Source organism: Sapajus apella, unplaced genomic scaffold (genome assembly GCF_009761245.1).
Source record: "Sapajus apella isolate SASKATOON/1434 unplaced genomic scaffold, GSC_monkey_1.0 scaffold8, whole genome shotgun sequence".
Classification (NCBI taxonomy): Eukaryota; Metazoa; Chordata; class Mammalia; order Primates; family Cebidae; genus Sapajus; species Sapajus apella.
Genome location: NW_022436948.1, coordinates 26,405,798 through 26,426,024, shown reverse-complemented (window position 1 = coordinate 26,426,024; position 20,227 = coordinate 26,405,798). Strand labels below are relative to the sequence as shown.

At 38.7% G+C, this 20,227-nt stretch overlaps 1 protein-coding gene across 2 annotated transcripts in view; it reads left to right on the top strand.

Annotated features, from left to right (window-relative positions):
* Positions 1–20,227, top strand: part of CXADR (CXADR Ig-like cell adhesion molecule) — a 71,152-nt gene that overhangs the window by 26,036 nt on the left and 24,889 nt on the right. Inside the window, exons 2-7 of one of the 2 annotated variants that reach the window (XM_032277147.1) lie at positions 427–593; positions 4,650–4,854; positions 11,432–11,587; positions 13,103–13,225; positions 13,737–13,875; positions 17,548–17,731. In XM_032277147.1, coding sequence (XP_032133038.1) covers positions 427–593; positions 4,650–4,854; positions 11,432–11,587; positions 13,103–13,225; positions 13,737–13,875; positions 17,548–17,731 — 974 coding nt within the window. Of the gene's footprint in view, positions 1–426; positions 594–4,649; positions 4,855–11,431; positions 11,588–13,102; positions 13,226–13,736; positions 13,876–17,547; positions 19,108–20,227 lie in introns of those variants that run through there. The other variant, XM_032277146.1, reaches the window with a different exon arrangement.

Below are 20,227 nucleotides of genomic sequence, written 5' to 3'. Positions count from 1 at the left end.
AGACCATCCTGGCTAACACAGTGAAACCCTATCTCTACTAACAATACAAAAAATTAGCTGGGCGTGGTGGTATGCACCTGTACTCCCAGCTACTCAGGAGGCTGAGGCAGGAGAATCACTTGAACCTGGGAGGCTGAAGTTGCAGTGAGCTGAGATCACGCCATTGCACTCCAGCCTGAGCAACAGTGCGATACTCTGTCTCAAAAAAAAAAAAACACAAAAATGATGATACTAATTGTGTCATTGTACTTTTACAAACACACAAATTAAAAATGGGCATCTCTGAGTGTGGACTCCATTCCTCTGCACCCAAACCCCATCCTGTATCCCTCGCATCTGAGTGCTGCTTCTGAATGGCTGCAGGGTGCTGTATGCGCTGCCATTATAATAGCAAATTCTTAGTCCCGTGTATATTTCTTTCTCTAGATTTCACCAGAAGTTTGAGTATCACTACTCCTGAACAGATGATTGAAAAAGCCAGAGGGGAAACTGCCTATCTACCATGCAAATTTACGCTTAGTCCTGAAGACCAGGGACCACTGGACATTGAGTGGCTGATATCACCAGCTGATAATCAGGTGGTGGATCAAGTGGTAAGTTTGATATATCCTTGCTCACTTAGCAGCTGTCTGTGCAACTGTGTGATGTGTCCATCACCTTGCCAGTCACATGGATGGGCTGCAGGGAGCTAGGAAGGAAGCCCCCTACTTCTTAGGCTTATGGTCTGGGTGAGGAAGGCAATTGATCTGGTAGAAATTGAGGACACATATGTAATGGAGGGAAATGGATAATGAGTGGCCTAAGGTTACAGAAGAGGAAAAGGTCACTGGAGTTCTTAGAGAAGGTTCAGGGAGGAAGAGGAACTTATGAAAATTCTGACAATCTGGATTTGAGGCAGGAAATAACAGAGGCCTAGGTGGAGCAGGCATGATGCTGAGACAGGAATGTGTGTCATGTGTTAAGAGATGGCAAATAACTGTGCTTTGTTATTAAAGGTTAGACAGAATTGAAATTTTTACTCAAGGATTCTGTCAGCAGTAGAAGGGTCATTAGCTATAGTGTAACAAGTACATAACAGTCTATTTTCCTTATTTTTTTCAAGTTAAATATCCTGTACAATGCATTTCTTAAAAAACAAAATAAAGTCTTTTTAAATTAATTTTTTTCTTTGACTTTAGAACTTCCCAGTGTAAAAATGAAGTCTTTAGAGCAAAAAATAATCTATAAAATACTTAAATACTGAAACAATATTTTAGTATTTTTTTAAATTTTCCCTAATCAAAGTAATAAGAGTTTAATGTAGAAAATTTGGAAAGCCAAAAATAGCACAAAGGGGGAAACATGCCTAGTAGTCTCATCTCTTAATATATCCGTCATATTTTGCCTTTTAAATTATTCCAGAATACTTTATTTAGAGTGTTATACATTGGCTTTGTCTGTCACATTTAATTTAAAAAAATATTAATACATTATATTATATAGGGGGAGAGTAAAACAAGTCCAAATATTTAGGTAAATATAGTAATACGTATATTTGGAAGAGAAATTTTATATGTACTTATTCATATAAAAGAAGGGCATATTTAAAAGTGGCAAGTTACATTGTTCCATTTAATGGCTGAATCAGTGCAGTTAGGTAATTCATATTTTTGGCAAATCCAGTCAGTTTGCCCTTGAAGTTTATCTGAAGGAAATAATTAAGGTGCTTACTCAAGTTGTGAGTAACTAGAGCCACCCCCCGCAAGGATGTAACCTCTTCGTGATTCTGCTACCAGAATTTCCTTCTGGTTCCCTAAGCAAAATAAATCGAGCCTGACTCATTTTATCACTCAGCCCTGTTACCCTGTTCGCTGTCTCTCTTACCTCCCCCCCGACCCCGGCCCTTCCCACCTTCTCTCCCTTCTCTCTCTAGAGGTGCTGGCACCTAGAGTACAAGCTCCTATCTGAGGTCTTGCAGTTCCCCGTTCTTGTGGCAGTGCAAAGCCTGTCCCCCTTTAGAGCCTGGGACTTTGATCTCCTGCTTAAGATAGGGGAAGCCTTGGATGCATATAGAGAACATGGGTTTTTAGTGCTTCGGGTGAGTGAAGCTTGTGACAAGGTGCATGTAGAGACCCAGAAGCACAGTGTGCCCTGAGCCATTAGTGTGTCTGTTAATGGGAAGAGAACCTCAAGCTTTCCATGCTGAGTGAGAGGCATGGCTTTGCTGTCTATAGGAGTTTTAAGATAAATGTGAAACTGGGACTGGACTTTGAGTGACCATTTCTGAGTTAAAAACCTAGCTTCTAACTTAAAACACAGTCATATCAGGCCAAAAGAAAGGTAAAAGGATTAGGGAGAGATTGATGCAGAAGAGGATGTATGCATATGTAGAATTTAAGCTGCATATGTTAACTGAGCCCCTATTTCAATATATTTCAGCTAGTAGACAGAATGGTTAAAAACTAGGAATTGAAAGACTGAGCTGGAGAAATTTGCATTGTTATTCCTTGTGTGATCTCTTTAATCAGCAGTTACTGTAAACTGTATGCTTGGGCAGTATTTTATATACTTAAAACAACATAGTAAGGTGAGAATTATTATACTCATGAAAGGAGGAAACAGAGGCCCAGAGATTTTCATGCCCAGAGTCACATAGCTAGCAACAAATGCAGTTGGGATTTAAACCCAGCTCACTGACTCTCACACCTGAACTGTCCTGTGCTGCCTCCCATGTTTCATAAACCTGTTTCCTCATATGCAAAGTGGGAACAGATATACCCAGCAACCCAGGGTCATTATCAGAATTCAGCAAAATACCGTATGCACAAGCATTTTCTAAGCTCGTAAGTGATATTGAGATGATAGTTATGTACTGTGCCAAGTGAAATGGATCTGGTTTGCACCTTTGTTGTGTGACTTGGCGAATGCTGATCAGTGAGAGCCTCTGCTTTCCTCAGCCTAAATGTTCAATGTGGACAATGCCATCATCCTGCGGGATTGTGAAGGGGAGTCAGTGAAGACATGCAAAAATGCATGGTAAATTCCCCATTTCTTAACTAATATTCATAACATTGTTTCTGGGAAGATATGAAGATAGCTTATAAAATAACCAATAGTGGGAATGCAGCTTATTTCTCAAGCCCCCCTTAAAAGACTCCCTAAGGTGTGTGTGGAGCCTAACGAGCTACTGGAAGTACAACAGATTGAACTCTATGACCTTTTGCAACAGATGAATCAACTACTTTTTAAATTTATTTAACAAACTGGTATTGAGCACAACCTACATGCACACAGTTCATATATAAATAAAAGATCTTTGGTGGGTTAGGGTGGGATCAGTGTGGTTGGGAAGAAGATAACACAGACTAGAACCCAAGTTCCTCCACTCAGGAAGTTTCCACAGAATAAACCTGGAAAACAGTATTCTTGGATGACATTTATTCTGATTATACTGCCCGTAGTTAGCACTCAGGTAAAAGAAATTATTTGTAGGATACAGGCTGTAGTCGTGTTTCCTGATTATTATTTGAGTTTTGGCATCACTGCTCTTTGGCCCGTGGGTCTCATAACCAGAACGAAGAGATTAGCAAATATGAAACATTATAAAATGTGTTAAATTAATGTTAGAGATTGTTAGAGATTATTACTACAGTTCTCTTCTAAGAAAATATTCTAAACACAGATTTTGTTTTCCCTCTAAATCATCCAGCCTTTAGTGATTGCCATCAAAGGCTATAAGCATGGTTCAGAAAACTCAGTGGATTGGGCAAGGGTCTTTGCCTTAGTTACAGAAGATTCATTCAAAGTTCTTGTCAATCTGGGTACACATATCTTAAGAGGTTTATTGTATGATTTTATCTGTTAGAGTCTAGAACCCTTAAGTAACTCCAACTTAGTATTATGACCAAACAAAGTTTTTTATTAGGTTCCACAGACAAATTATGATAAGGCTTTTTGGGGGACAGGGAGCAGTAGGTACTTGATTTTGTTACAGTTGGTTGGCAAGCTACAGCCTCAGAGGCAGTTGAAAAATAGTCTATCAGAATGAGCAGGCCAGGCACGGTGACTCACACCTGTAATCACAGCACTTTGAGAGGCCGAGGAGGGTGAATCACTTGAGGTCAGGAGTTCAAGCCCAGCCTGGCCAACATGGTGAAGTCCCGTCTCTACTGAAAATACAAAAATTGTTGGGCATGGTGGCACATGCCTGTAGTCTCAGCTACTGAGAAGGCAGAGGTGGAGAAGTGCATGAATCCAGGAGGTGGAGGGAGCCGAGATTGCACCTTTCATTGCACTCTAGCCTGGGCCACAGAGCCAGACTCCGTCTCAAAAACAAAACAAAACAAAATGAATGAGCAAACCTGTGTTCTTCCCAATCTTACTAAATTGCTCTCTAGTACAGTATAGGGCTTTACTACTTTATCCTGCTGGGTTTTTATTTCCCCATTAAAAATGGAAGTTTGGGACTGTACCCAAGGATCACATTGATTCCTTTCCATTTATTTCATTCTGTGATTTGGATACTTTTAGGTTTCCCCATAATACTGTGTTCTTCTTTTTCTTTTTGAGGGGAGGATTCTGTAGCAGTAGGTGTATCCAGAGCTCCTTTAAGAGACAATTTTTTTAAGTCTGTTTGTTTTTCCTCCTGTCTAATTTTGGCTTTTTTTTAGATTATTTTATATTCTGGAGACAAAATGTATGACGACTACTATCCAGATCTGAAAGGACGAGTGCATTTTACGAGTAATGATCTCAAATCTGGTGATGCATCAATAAATGTAACGAATTTACAGCTCTCAGATATTGGCACATATCAGTGCAAAGTGAAAAAAGCTCCTGGTGTTGCAAATAAGAAGTTTCAGCTGGTAGTTCTTGGTAAGTCATTTTTATTTGTTAATGGGCTACTGAGTAAGAGGATGATTAGTCATAGTACTATAGTAGCAGCATTTGTATAAGACAAAGCTTAATTTTTTAGAATAACAATTTTAATCACTTGAAGTACTTCTGTGTTGGGTAACATCAAATATAAAACTAGCTTTTGTTTTTGGATAGGAAAAGTAAGAAGTGATCAGCTTCTTTGTGAAATTCATAAGAGTTTTAAAACCAGTGAAGGAGCACTGTGGTATGCAGCAAGAACCCTAAGCCAGGAGTTAGATGTAGGGTTTTTGCCTTGTCCTCAGAATTTTCCCTGAGAATTGTGTAGAACCTCATTATTTCCTTGGGCCTCAGCCTACCATTTGGCATTAAACCTATCAAATCCCATTCAATTAAAAAATGTTCGTTATGTGTGCTATAGCTTTTACCCATATTACCCAAACAATAAATAATGTTTTTATAATGAATAATTTGAGCATTTTGAATGGAGGTAAAGAAATATGGAGGAAGAAATATTGAATTCACGTTAAGGCCGTTAGTCATCACATAGTTATTTAAACTTCTTGGCATCATTGTTTTTTTATCATCAAAGTGAGTAGATGAGACATTCACTGTGATATCTTATAGCTCTCTCTATGATAGTTAAGAGGGAGATAGTGTAAACTGCTTTGTAAACTGCCAAAGACTGCCACTTTATTATCCTTCTTTAGATTCTGTGATGTCTACAAGCACTCTTAATCCCTTTAAATTGAGAAACTGAAAGCTAATAGTTCGTAAATATACTTCTAAAATCATACATGTGGTAAACTTTACACAAATGGCTACCATGTAGACAAAAGCTATGTAGCTCTCTTTTATGACAGTAAATTCCCCTGTTTTCATGTTTTAGGGGACACTTGGGGATTGACTTTTCATAGGAAAAGCTGATTCCTAGAATTGTCTAAGATGACTAGAAATAACTGATCAGGGCAGGACTCCCATATCAACATTTACCTCATTCCTTCTGTTCAGAGAACTGATTAGGGATAAGGTAGAATATTCTAAAGAATACTCTTTATTTTTGTCTTAATACTCTCTAAAGAGCAATGTTCAAGATGGCTTGGGCACCCAACACTTAACTACTCCTCCTAGGAGTAGACCTAGCACTTAACTACTTTTCCTAGAAACTAGGAACAAGAGTGGGGATTTTTGTGTACCTTAATGGTAAATTCATGGGTTGTCTTGGTAGATAAGTCATCTGCCGGCAGCATCATTAAGTGGGCACCTGAAGGGATCCTGGTGAGATGCATCATTCTGAATCACACTAACTAAAAATATTTCTTGTGGTGTAAAAGTAAGGGAATCTGAACACCAAGGAACCAGAAAAAGAAATATGGTAATGTTGGAAATTTGAACTTTCTGTGACTTCATTGAGTAAATATGGAGTAGCTTTTCTTTTTTATAAATGTATAAGCAAGTAAAAGATTAACACCTGGTCTGAATTCTTACCACAGACCCAGGAATTCCTGAGATTATAACCCTGACTATACTTTCTTCTAACACTGCTCTCCAGAAAGTATTGAGTTGGAAGATGTATACAGAATATTAACTGGTCCATGATATACGAAGCAGGAGATACTTGATTATCAGAATTATTTATTGTGAAACCCCTGTTTGATGGGACAGGTACACTGGGATGAATGGGGTTGGCACATATTCCCAGAAGAGTTGTGGCAAGCATATCTGTGTGTTTGTGTATTGTCTGGATCCTGTGGGACCAGCTTCAGGGTCACATTTGCAGTTCTTGACTGAAGAGATCATTACAGCATACAGAGCACATATCCCAAAAGGAACCTGAGTTGGGTGGCAGGGATGGCACATAATGTGGCTCAGTGCACTCATGTCAGGAGCCATGACTGCACAGCAGTAGGAATGGCCTTTTTACATAAAACTTCCAACCCCAGCATCTCATTCCTGAGAATGGGTAAGTGCGAAGCATTGACATAGTTCATCCTGAGTCACTCCTTTTATAGCCAAGTGAGCCTCGAATTCAAACCAGGGAGAGAGAAAAGGGGTAAATTGGGATGAGAAGAGAAAGCGGGGAAGTGATTGCTGAAGAGAAGTAAGGATGACTGGTGCTCTGATTGGGGCAAGGTTGTGTCAGAGCCAGAGGATTTCTTGTAGCCCTTTTTTCCATGTTTTTAGATCAGTCATGACTGCTGCTGGGAGAAACCACCAGAATTGTATTCTCTTGAAGGTGAGAATGGGATTGAAGCTTATCTATTAGTTTTGTCTGGAAATTCTGCCTGGATAATCTGGGGCAAAAGATAAGATGAAGTGCCCTCTAGTGACCCAACTGAGTGGTGGTCATTGGAGGTCATTCGATTCACTAGTGGCTCTGCCTAATGCTTTGGTTCTTTTGTGGGAAATCTGAAGTAGTTGCCATCATGGCATTCACAGTGTAATGCCAGTTCATTCATTGAGCTTGTGTGTTATATGGCCATTCACCCAGACAGATGACTGTTAGTCTTCTGGATGTGAGGGGAAGCATGTTGCTATAGCTTGCTCCATTGCCATGCCTGCCTTGCTCTTTCAGACACAGCAAAAGCATATGTGGATGCAGCTCAGTAAAGCAGCAGCGGAAGTGGGAAATGATAACACAGAGAATTGATAGAAGGTTACTATTGTGGCCACATATCACCAGCACCTTCCCCTGGAGCTCTGAAAGGGCCTGTTTATTGCAACCTTTTGATATAAAGAGACAGAGTTGTTTTGAAGAGCAGAACATGCACAGTTAACATCCCTGGACATATGTGGTTACTCACACTGCAGCATGCCACCAAATCACAGTGGCAACAGTAAGTGTAGTGGCTCAGTCATCACTGGCTTTAAATGTCCTAAGAGATTTGCAAACCACTGATTCAGGGCAGGGCCCCTCACTACTTTTTATTTTGAAATAATTTTTGGTTTTATAGAAATGTTGCAAAAATACTAGGAAGTTTCTGAGAGTAGACCCATCATCTCATTTTCCCTAATGTTAACATCTTACAAAATCATAATTATCAAAACAAAGAAATTAACATTGATAGAATACTATTAACTAAATTACAGACCCGATTTGAATTTTACTGTTTTCCAGTAATGTCCTTTTTGTACTAGGATTGCATCTAGAATCCACACTGCATTTATATCTCCTTAATCTCCTCCAGTCATGTCCGGGGGCACATGATATCATGTCTTGTTAATCGTGATCATTTACTTTAAGTTTTATCTGATGGGTTTCTCCACTCTGGAGTTATTATTTATCGCTCTGTAATTAAAAACTGTCTTGGGGGAAATACTTTGAGACTATGTTGTTTCTCATTTAAACATTTGCCTTTTGATTTTAGCATCTATTGATAGATTTTTCCTGGAGTCAGGGTATTTTTGAACCAGTCAGAAATTGTATTTCTTGGAAGGATGACATCATGATAAAAGCATTTCTTGTCTCATGTAGAGATTTAGCGTATATTTCCGGTAGACTGGTGTAGGCCACTAGCATGGAAAGATGATACAGTAATACATGTATAGAGCAGAGCATTAGTAAATTGATGGGATACCATGTCCAACTTCAACTTGATAGTCACTTACCCTTATCTGAGAAGGACGATTGGTTCTGTTACTGATCATGTAGGCAGATGTTCTGAGGACAGCGGTCAGGTATATGGGAAGCCCAGACCGAACATTTAGGGACAAGACTTTATTTGTGCTCTCTTTATGATTTTCTTCTGTTCCAGCAGAGTACCATGGGTTAAGAATTAATCTTCCTTGCTTATAGCCATTACTGTAAATTAAAAAAAAAAAAAAAAAAAAGGATTAATCTTCCCCGTGGTATAATGGTTGGATGTTGGCATGTAAAAGACTTGTACTTTCTCTTCCCAGTGGAAGGTAGGTGGGCCGCTCCAAAGTGTCACTCAGAAACCCATGTTGGTAGAATTTTGTTTCACTGTGGATGGTTATAGTGAGGACCTGAATTTCCTAGCTGCAGCTTTAAATAACTCTCCATTATTAGATATGTTTAGATATGTTGGTTATGTGGGAGAAAAGGGATATAGAAAGGATAAGGGTTGGAGTTAGAACACCATATTACCCATAGATGTTTGATGCACAAAGCATTGCATCAGTTACTCATTTGCTGCTAATTTATTCTAATAAAGGATTTATTGGTAGTTTGAAGAAATGGAAGAGAACAAGGCTTATTTCACTGAAGACTTTCAGGATGAAATAATTTGCAAAATTTATTTAAAAGTCCAACTGATATAGTCTCCAGAGCACCTGGTCAGTTTGAAAAGTAAACAGATTTGTTTGGAAAAATCAACAATGCAGTTAAATATGTCTGTTGACCTTTATTTTAAAAGTGTTAAGTAGTAACAGATGAAGGGAAATACAGTTAAATTTGTTAAGGAGTTACTAAGGAGTAAGATCACGGTTGACAACCTTAGTTGAAGATACCCCACTGGATATGACAAATCGTGTTGAGCCAGTTTTGGGAAACAATTTGACAATTTCTTACACAGTTAAAATATTTACACTCACCATGTGATCCAGCAGTTACTACGAAAAAGGAGAGCATACGCCAGTGTTCACATGAGTGTTCAAGCAGTGTTCTTAATAGTGTAAAACTGTAAAATGCATTTACCTTTATTTGTAGTAATGAAAGAATAAAAACCCATTCAGGATTGAAAAAAGGAAAATCAGCTTAAACTAAAAATGAAAAAAAGCAGTCCTGACATTTATCAGCCTGGAAGGACAGATACAGACAAAGTCAGCTGCAGAGTATATGGAAAACATTGTCTCTCCCAAGCCTGTGGAGCAGTAGCAAAGCATAGACTATTGCTGTCTTCCTAATGGTGCTCCCAGACCTACACTGCTACCCATCCTCTACTGGAATACTCACTTACTAAATGGCCCTGCCTCCTGACAGCTCCCACTTCCTGTTTAATCCCCATTTCTCCTCATATCTCCTCAGAAACAGCTGATTGAGAGCTGATGGCTGCTTCCTTAGAACCTCCTCAGAATCCTTCAACATCCCTGCTCTTGTCCAGTGGCATTCTGTGGTTGGTTCCTCATAATGCCTTCCCCACTGGTCCATATGATTTTGATAGACTAAACACTTGCTCCTTGTCAGTTTGGCTAACAAGGCTTTAATAGTAGCCCCCAAACTGGAAACACAGTATTCATTAACAATTGACTGAATAAGCAAACGTGTTATAATCATTCATTGAAATACTAAAATAACTACATATAAAGTAACACGGATCAATCTCAGAAACGTATGCTGGATAAAAGAAGACAAACAGTATGTACTGTATTATTCCATTCATGTAATTCCAGAAGAACTAATCTATAGCAGTAGAAACCTGATCAGTTGCTTCCTGGGCCAGGGTTTTGGAGTTACATTTATTGTAACTAGCATAAGGGAACTTTCTTCGGAGAGGGTTGGAGTGGTGCTTAATGGATATATAGACCCATTTATTAAAAGTAATCAACACACATGATTAACATGTTAACTTTATTGTGGGAATATTATGCCTTATTAAAGTTCAGCATAAGAGCATGCAACGCGAAGGTGTTAATCCAGGATATGGGTGAGTTGCAGGTAATGGAGGTAGTCGCTGTCCTAAACAGTTACCCGGAACACCTGGAATATAATCTCAGATTTCCTTTTTTTTTATTATTATTCTTTTTTACATATGAATTTCCAGATTGTGAATATCTTTTTGACTCAGGGTCTGGTTCTGTCACCTAGGCTGGAGTGCAGGGACATGATTATAGTTTCACTGCAGCCTCAAAGTCCTGGTCTCAAGCAGTCCTCCTACCTCAGCCTCCCAGGTAGCTAGGACAACAGGCCACATATCACCACAGTCAGCTAATTTTTCAAAGTTTTTGTAGAGAAAGGGTCTTGCTGTGTTACCCAGCCTAGTCTCAAACCCCTGACCTCAAGTGATCCCCTACCGCCTTGGCCTCCCAAAGTGCTGGGATTACACCATGCCCAGCCCAGATTTTTTATTATAACCTGCTCTTTGGATGGATTTGAGTTGATATAAATGCAGAGCGTTAGTTGGTCCTTGCTACACTAAATGAATTATCCCTGTTAGTATTGTTGATTATAAACTGCCTGATTGTCAGGGTTGTGGCACTAGAGGGGTGTGACTTGGGACATACTGCCAGGGAGCTATATGTCAAGCATGGAGAATAATAGCTAAGGAATGGAAGGGGAAGCTTCCTTGATTCTCAAGTGGTCTTGCCGAAAAAAGCAAGTGCATCATCCTTGGTTTTTTCAGGTATGCCTCATGGAATGGATGGGCACCAAGCTATGCCTGAAATATTGCCATATCTACTAATGCAGTGGCTGCTTGTCTCTGAGCTTATTCTTTGCTGTTTTGTCTCAGACAAAGCTGAATAAACGGATGTTGATCACTTATTGTGGTCTTTCATTTTTTTGTGAATTCTGAACCCAGAACCAACTGATAATGAGTCAGTGGTTGTGCACAATGCTGTAATCATAAAAGTAAGTTCCATTCTCTTATGTAAACTTATAATTTATTTTCTTTTTCAGTTAAGCCTTCAGGTACAAGATGTTACGTTGATGGATCGGAAGAAATTGGAAATGACTTTAAACTAAAATGTGAACCAAAAGAAGGTTCACTTCCATTACAATATGAATGGCAAAAATTGTCTGACTCACAGAAATTGCCCACTTCATGGTTATCAGGTACTGCTGATAATAGTATTTGTACCATGTGCCATTGATCTGGACTAAAATCTAGTAGGGGGTGTGTGTGTAATTTGAGATAGGGCCTTGCTCTCTCTTCCAGGCTCACTGCAATCATGGCTTACTGCAGCTTCGACCTCCCAGGCTCAAGTCATCCTCCTGGAACTACAGGTGCATGCCATCATGCCCCACTAATTTAAAAAAAAAAAATTGTAGAGATAGGATCCCCCTGTGTTGCCTGTACTGGTCTCAAAGTCCTGGGCTCAAGCAGTCCTTCCTTGGCCTCCCAAAGTGCTGGGCCCAGGCATGTGCCCAGCCTGCTTTTATATTTTAGATTCCCAAATGCTTTTCCTCTTCTACATAGAACAATCATGATTTCCATGGGAATTATTCAGTATTTTTTAATATCAATTTAGTGCCATGTATTATAAAGAGCTATTCTATGATTTCATTTTTAAGGATATTATAATTAGCTACTTAGGCATATCTTTTTTTTTTCCCCTGAGACAAGGAGTGTCACTCTGTCACCCAGGCTGGAGTGCAGTGGCAGGATCTCGGCTCCCTGAAGTCTTCACCTCCCAGGCTCAAGTGATCCTCCCACTTCAGCCTCCAGAGTAGCTGAGACTACAGGCATGTGTCACTACACCCTGCTAATTTTTGTATTTTTTGTAGAGATGGAGTTTCTCCATGTTGCCCACGTTGGTCTCAAACTCCTGGGCTCAAGCTCTCCACTAGCCTCGGCCTCCCAAAGTGCTGGGTAAATTATAGGCATGAGCCATTGCACCTGGCTGATTTTTTTTTTTTTTTTAATTGATGAGAAATGTTTATGGTTATAACTTAGTGGCCAAAGTATAATAAGAGTTGGATCTTTAGTGTTTTGCCTAGATTGAAAATACAGTAATTTATCCATGATGTGTCTATAAAAGAAAATATGTGTGACACTAAACTAGAAAGTTACAAATTGGCTGAATCTGTTCACCTATTTGCTGTAATTGACTTCTTAATTTAAACTGATTACCAGGCTCCGCCCCGCCATCCAGTGCATTCTGGACTTTAGTGGGCTTTCTCTCTGCCTTTCTTTTTTTCAAGCTAAGAGACCGATCTGGGAGACCGCCTTTGACTTCTTTTTATATGTTTCTTCCATCTAGGGGGTTAAAATAGGTTTTGTAAGTTTTCCTGCTGCATGAAAGATCCTTTGTGGAACAGGATAGTTTTTATAGTCTGATGTGCCCCAAAGTGAGTTTGCAGCAGCAACACAGTGGACCAACACCCTGCTTCAGCTCTGAGGCTCTGTGGTGCAGGGAATCATGATTACTTTCACATTGATACATGTGAACTGGAAACATGATTCTTTGAATTCTGGAGACATCTGTGTGACTCAATGCAATTTGTTTGCAGCCGGCTTTGATCTGTCTTGCTTTTAACTGCATTGTCAAACTTGGTAGGGGCTATGTTTACTAACAACTGAGAGTAATACATAATATAAAACTGAGTTTCTTTTTCCTCTTTCCATAGAAATGACTTCATCTATTATATCTGTAAAAAATGCCTCTTCTGAGTACTCTGGGACATATAGCTGTACAGTCAAAAACAGAGTGGGCTCTGATCAGTGCCTGTTGCGTTTAAACGTTGTTCCTCGTAAGTATCTTCTTTCACTTGGTGGTTTTCTTTCTGTTATCTTTATACCATCTCCTTTAGTTTAGTTAGCAAGTGTGTATTAAGGGCAAGGGGACACAGACTTTGATCAGAACACTGGTTTGATTATTAGCTTTTCTAGAAAAAGATATTTTATTTAAAAAACTTCATAATTGCAATGATATATGAAGAAGGTAAGAATTGTCAAATCAACCCTTGTACCATATTTATAAGTGCGAGTAGCTCAGAACATTCTCCTATGCTAACCAAGATAACTTTGAATATTAAAATCTTTCAGACAGGTTTTATCATTTTTATGTTTGAAATAGATTATACAGTTCAGAAGAAAGTTCTTTTTATGAATTTTTCCCCTGGATCAAAAAGACTAAATTATGTGTCTCTTAAAGTTAATACATGTGATGAAATCAATCTATAAATGTGTAGCCTACCTTCAATATCTATACATGTGTATTTTTTTTTTTACTATTAATTCTTATTAACTTCTTATTTTTAGCTTCAAATAAAGCTGGACTCATTGCAGGAGCCATTATAGGAATTTTGCTTGCTCTAGTGCTCATTGGTCTTATCATCTTTTGCTGTCGTAAAAAGCGCAGAGAAGAAAAATATGAAAAGGAAGTTCATCATGATATCAGGTAATTATGTGAGACAGGAGCTGACTGATGATGTATACCAAGTATGCGTCATGTCTCTAAAGCATTAGTTCTCTTATTAACCATCCAAAGCAGCTTTCTTAGGAGAATGGATAAAAGCTTTGGCCCCCTTCTCCTCAATGCATTTACTGGTTTTTTTTTTGTTGTTTTTTTTTTTTTTGAGATGGAGTCTCGCTCTGTCACCCAGGCTGGAGTGCAGTGACGTGATCTTGGCTCACTGCAACCTCCACCTCCGGTTCAAGCAATTCTCTTGCCTCAGCCTCCTGAGTAGCTTGGACAACAGGCGTGCACCACCACACCCAGCTAATTTTTGTATTTTTTAGTAGAGACGGGTTTTCACCACGTTGGCCAGGATGGTCTTAGTCTCTTGACCTCATGATCCACCCACCTTGGCCTCCCAAAGTGCTGGGATTACGGGCATGAGCCACCATACCCGGCCAAGCCTTCAATGAGTCTTAATGTCTCTGCTGGTGGAAGGTTTTGCCTCCGTGTTGATGACTACTGGCTGATCAGGATGGTCGTTGCTGAAGGTTGGAGTGGCTGTGGCAAATTCTTTCTGTCTTTGGTTGTTTGTTTTGTTTGTTTGTTTGTTTGTTAAGATAAGGTCTCGTTTGCCCAGGCTGAAGTACAGTGGTACATTTATGGCCCACTGCAACCTCTGCCCCCTGGCTTCAAGTAGTCTTCCCACTTCAGCTTCCCAAGCAGTAGCTAGGACTACTGACATGAGCCACCACATCTGACTAATTTTTGTATTTTTTGTAGAGATGGGGTTTCGCCACATTGCCAAGGCTGGTCTCGAACTCCTGGGCTTCATTAGCTCCTACCAAGAATGTCAACCTGTCCTTTAAAGCTTTGAAGCCAGACACCAATTTCTTTAGCTTTGAAAGGCCGAGATGGTATCTTCTTCCAGTAGAAGTCTGTTTTGTCTGTTGAAAATCTGTTACTTAGTGTAGTTACCTTCATCAATGATCTTTTAGCTAGATCTTCTGGATAACTTTCTGTAGCTTCCTTGTCAGCACTTTGTTGCATCACCTTGTACTTTTATGTTATGGAAATGGCTTGTTTCCCTAAACTCATGAACTAGCCTCTGCTAGCTTCCAACTTTTTTTCTGCAGCTGCCTTAGCTCTCTCAGCTTTGATAGAATTGAAGAGGGTTAGGGCCTAGCTCTGGATTGGGCTTTGGCTTAAGGGAATGTTGTGACTCTTTTGACCCTCTATCCAGACCAGTAAACTTTCTCCATATCAGCAATAAGACTGTTTCACTTTCTTATTGTTCACATGTTCACTGGAATAGCACTTTGACTTTAAGAACTTTTTCACTGCATTTACAATTTGGCTTGGCTGTTTGGTGTAAGAAACTAGCTTTCAACCAGACTTGATTTTCAGCATGCTGTCCTCACTAAGGTTAATTATTTCTGGGTTTTGATTTAAAGAGAGCCATGCTGATGATTGCTTGAGTCCAGGAGTTTGAGCTTGCAGTGAGCTATGATCACACCACTGCACTCTAGCCTGGGTGACAGATTAAGACTGTCTCAAAATAAATAAATAAAATACATATTTTTTAAAGTGAGAGCTATACTAACTATTCCTTTTACTCGAACACTTAGAGATCATGGCAGGGTTATTAAGTGGCCTCGTTTTAATATTGTTGTGTCTCAGGGAATAGAGAGGCCTGAGGGAGAGGTGAGTGACGGGGGTGGGGTAGAGTGGGGGAATGGGCAGAATACACATAACATTTATTAAGTTTGTTGTCTTATGCGGGCATAGTTCATGGCGCTCCAGAACAATTAAAATAGTAACATCAGAGATGACTGATCACAGATCACCCTAACAGGTATTATGATAATGAGAAAGTTTGAACTATTGTGAGAATTTCCAAAATGCAACACAGACATGAAGTGAGCACATGCTGTTGGAAAAATGGTACTGGTAGATTTGCTTGGCACAAGATTACCACAAACCTTCAATTTGTTATAAAAAAAAAATGCGATCAATATCTATGAAGTGTAATAAAACCAAGGCACAATGAAATGAGCATACCTATATTTTTAAAATTTACCAAAGATAACTTAGATACACAGTTATCCTTCAGTATCTGTGGAGGACCTCCTGTGGATACCAAAATCCAGGGATGCTCAAGTTCCTGATATAAAATGGTGGCCAGAGGCAGTGACTCAGCCTATAATCCCAGCACTTTGGGAGGCCAAGATGGGAAGATCATTTGAGGCCAGGAAGGAGTTCAAGTCACCAACCTGAGGAAGATGGCAAGACCCTGTCTCTATTAAAAAAAAGAAAGAAAAAGAATATAAAATGGCATACTATTTGTATATAACCTGCACATATTCCTCTGTATACTTTGAGTTATCTCTAGTTTATTTATAATACCTATTATAATGTAAATACTATATAAATGGTTGTTATAATGTATTGTTTAGGGGATAATAACAAATCTGTACATGTTAGGTACAGAGATTACTTAAAAAAATTTTTTCTATGTGTGGTTTGTTGGCTTCACAGATGAGGAGCCCATGGATATGGAGAGCCATTTGAGCTCTTTGTCAGTGTTTGGAATTAAAATTCTTATGCTTAAATTAAATTTCTAGTGTTTTCAGCTAAGGTTTTAGATAAATTTAATAGAAAAAATTCTTTTTTTAAATTTTTTAAATTTAAAATTTTTTTTTTTTTTTTTTTTTTTTTGATACAGATTTTCATTCTGTCACCCAGGCTGGAGTGTTGTGGCGTGATCTCAGCTCATTGCAACCTCTGCCTCCTAGGTTCAAGCGATTCTCCTGCTTCAGCCTCCCGAGTACCTGGGATTACAGGCACCTACCACCACGCTCGGCTAATGTTTTTTTTTGTTGTTTTGTTTGAGATGAAGTTTTACTCTGCTGCCCAGGCTGGAGTGCAATGGTATGATCTCAGCTCACGGAAACCTCCGCCTTCCAGATTCAACTGATTCTCCTGCCTCAGCCTCCTGAATAGCTGGGACTATAGGCATGTGCCACCACGCCTGGCTAATTTTATATTTTTAGTAGAGATCGGGTTTCACTTGTTAGCCAGATGGTCTTGATCTCTTGACCTCGTGATCTTCCCACCTCGGCCTCTCAAAGTGGCTTACAGGTGTAAGCCACTGAGCCCGGCCAATTTTTGTATTTTCAGTGGAGACAGGGTTTCGACATGTTGGCCAGGCTGGCCTCAAACTCCTGACTTTAGGTGATCCGCCTGCCTCATCCTCCCAAAGTGCTGGGATTACAGGCGTGATTAAGATACAAATATATCTGTAGGTGTTAATGTTTTATCAACTGTAAAGTGTTATGCGGCTGTAACTAGATTATCTAGACCGGTGATACTATAATATGAAACTATTTGAGATTTATGCTTTGTAAGACAACATTCTAGAATCAGCTATATTTGTGTAAATACCATATTTCATTAAATGTGAAGTTGTAACTCTTTAATCAGAATGACAAATTGGGGACGCATACACAATTTATGATGTTATGGCTTGTTCTTTTTGCTTTTTTGTGACACACACACACACTTTTATATGCTTAGTATTTAAATATAGGCCCTTATCCATGATTCATAGCTTGCATAATTGTAGGTTTTTAGAAAGGTATTCTTTTGACATGTATTGGGGATTCTGTTTTCCAGGGAAGATGTGCCGCCTCCAAAGAGCCGTACGTCCACTGCCAGAAGCTATATAGGCAGTAATCATTCATCCCTGGGATCCATGTCTCCTTCCAACATGGAAGGATATTCCAAGACTCAGTATAACCAAGTACCAAGTGAAGACTTTGAACGCACTCCTCAGAGTCCGACTCTCCCACCTGCTAAGGTAGCTGCCCCTAATCTAAGTCGAATGGGAGCGGTTCCTGTGATGATTCCAGCACAGAGCAAGGATGGGTCTATAGTATAGAGCCTCCATATGTCTCATCTGTGCTATCCATGTTTGTTTCCTTTTTTTTTTTTTTTTGATATATGAGAACCTTTTCTGGTCTAAATTTTGTTACTGGCCTCAAAATATATCAAAAAACAGGAACTGTAAGAAATATATTTTAAAAAAATTTTCTTTGGTTATATTGAAATAGTTACAGGCATTAAAGTTAGTAAAGACGAGTTTACCATCTGAAAAAGCTGGATTTTCTTTAAGAGGTTAATTTTAAAGGTTTCTGAATATCAGTACCTAAGTAAGATGTAGCACTTTGATTATGAAATCATAGGTGAAGAAATTGGTTAACTTACTTGCATATCAAGTTGATACTTGAATAGCCATCTGAAAGTGGTACTTTATAATTTTTACCATTATGTTTAGGATGTGTATCTCATTTATTTATGGCCCAGCAGTCTCCCCCAGATTAGTAAGGAAACATCCATAACAAAATTACTTGTGTATGTTTGTGCTTGTTTTTATACTTCCTTTGAAAACTCTAAATATGTTTGGAATAAAACACAGAAAACACTACAGTGGTTTAGAAATTACTAGTTTTACTTTTAAGTCATTCATAAACCTTGTCTATGAAATGATTCCTTAAATATTTAGTTGATAGACTGCTACAGGCAATAGGGACTTAGCAAGCTCTTTTATATGCTAAAGGAGCATCTATCAGATTGAGTTGGATGGAACATTTGCTGTCAGCCCCATAGGAGATGACACTAGGTGCAATAGCAGGGATAGATTTTGTTGGTGAGTGATCCCATGCCTTCAGATCTGTGGTGGTCTTCAAAATGGTGGCCACCCAGATCGAAGATGTAGTATTTCATAGTTCCCAACTAAATAACTGGCTTTCCACTTTAGGCGATATTTTTCTTATTAGAAAAATATTATAATTCATTTATCATTTGATAATTATAGATTGAAATTTCCTAATTTATTCTAAATTTTAAGTGGTTCTTCGGTTTCAGTGCTTTACGTTGTTCGTTGTTGTTTTTGGATGGTGTTACATATTATGTGTTCTAGAAACATGTAATCCTAAATTTACTCTCTTGAATACAATCCCTGGACGATATTTTTATCATAAATGCAGAATAATCAAATACATTTTAAGCAAGTAAGCGTCCTCCATCAATTCTGTATTCCATTGGGAGGATGTCCAGTTGCTGTTGTGTGACCAAACATGTCTTTGTATAGTTCCAGCAAACCAAGTTGAGCTTCGAAAAAGTTTGAGTCTTAGTTTTGTGAAAGTGATTTATTCTTCAAAAAAAAAAAAAAAAGATAAAAAGATAAGAAAAAAAAAAGAGTAAAGGGAATACTCCTACCTGCCAAATGTGTTAAATATCATTTTAGGAGAAGAAAGTGGATTTATTGTATTTCCCTTAAGATTGTGAGGGAGTGTGGATATAGTAGAATGAGCCAACAGTTTCTTTATAATAAATACAGTCTGCAATAAATTATTTCACTAGCTCTAAAACCTTTCCCTAGATTTTAGTAGGGATTTGGTTTCTGTTAATATCTTTGGGTGCTGTGGTGGTAAATGCTACATTATAAATGGTGGCATGTATTTACAATTAGAGTATTGTGTGTACACTTTTTAATGGGAAACTTAAGCTGAATGTGTAATGGATTTGTGTATACTTTTACATATTTGGAAGCATTTTAAAAATAGGTTTTAACCTTACATAAAATTGCTTTTATACTTATGTTAACATTTTCATCTGTGCCTTTTGGGTGATTTAATTTCTATTATGAATTTCTGGTGCCTATGAGCTAGCTATCACCTACCCGAAAGGTGCTTAGAGGTGAAGGTACTGTTTCTAAAACACATCACTGTGACACCTTTCTATCCGCACATTTTCAAGCTTGCCCCTTTTCTGTTCTTTGTGGATGTAACTTAAATGATTGTGTTATTCATAAAGATTTAGAAATTTCAATATCTCCAACACTGGCTATGTTTCTGATTTTATAACAGTAGGTATTTTTGAATGTCAGATGTTTGACCTGTTTTATATGAATAAAGTTTATTTAAAAATACTATAAAAGTAAGTAAACAGAACACTAATGATGAAGTTTTGGTTCGTCTTATTCCTGACTTTCATATAATGAACATTATCCTATTGATCTAAGTAGAAGTTATCATAGAAAGTGGACATGTATAGCCGGACACGGTGACTCATGCCTATAATCCCAGCACTTTGGGAGGCCAAGGTGGGCAGATCACGAGGTCAGGAGTTTGACGCCAGCCTGTCCAATATGGTGAAACCCCCATCTCTACTAAAAAAAAAATATATATACACACACACACACACACACACACACACACACACTAGCTGGGCGTGGTGGTACGTGCCTGTAGTCCCAGCTACTGGGGAGGCTGAGGCAGTAGAATCACTTGAA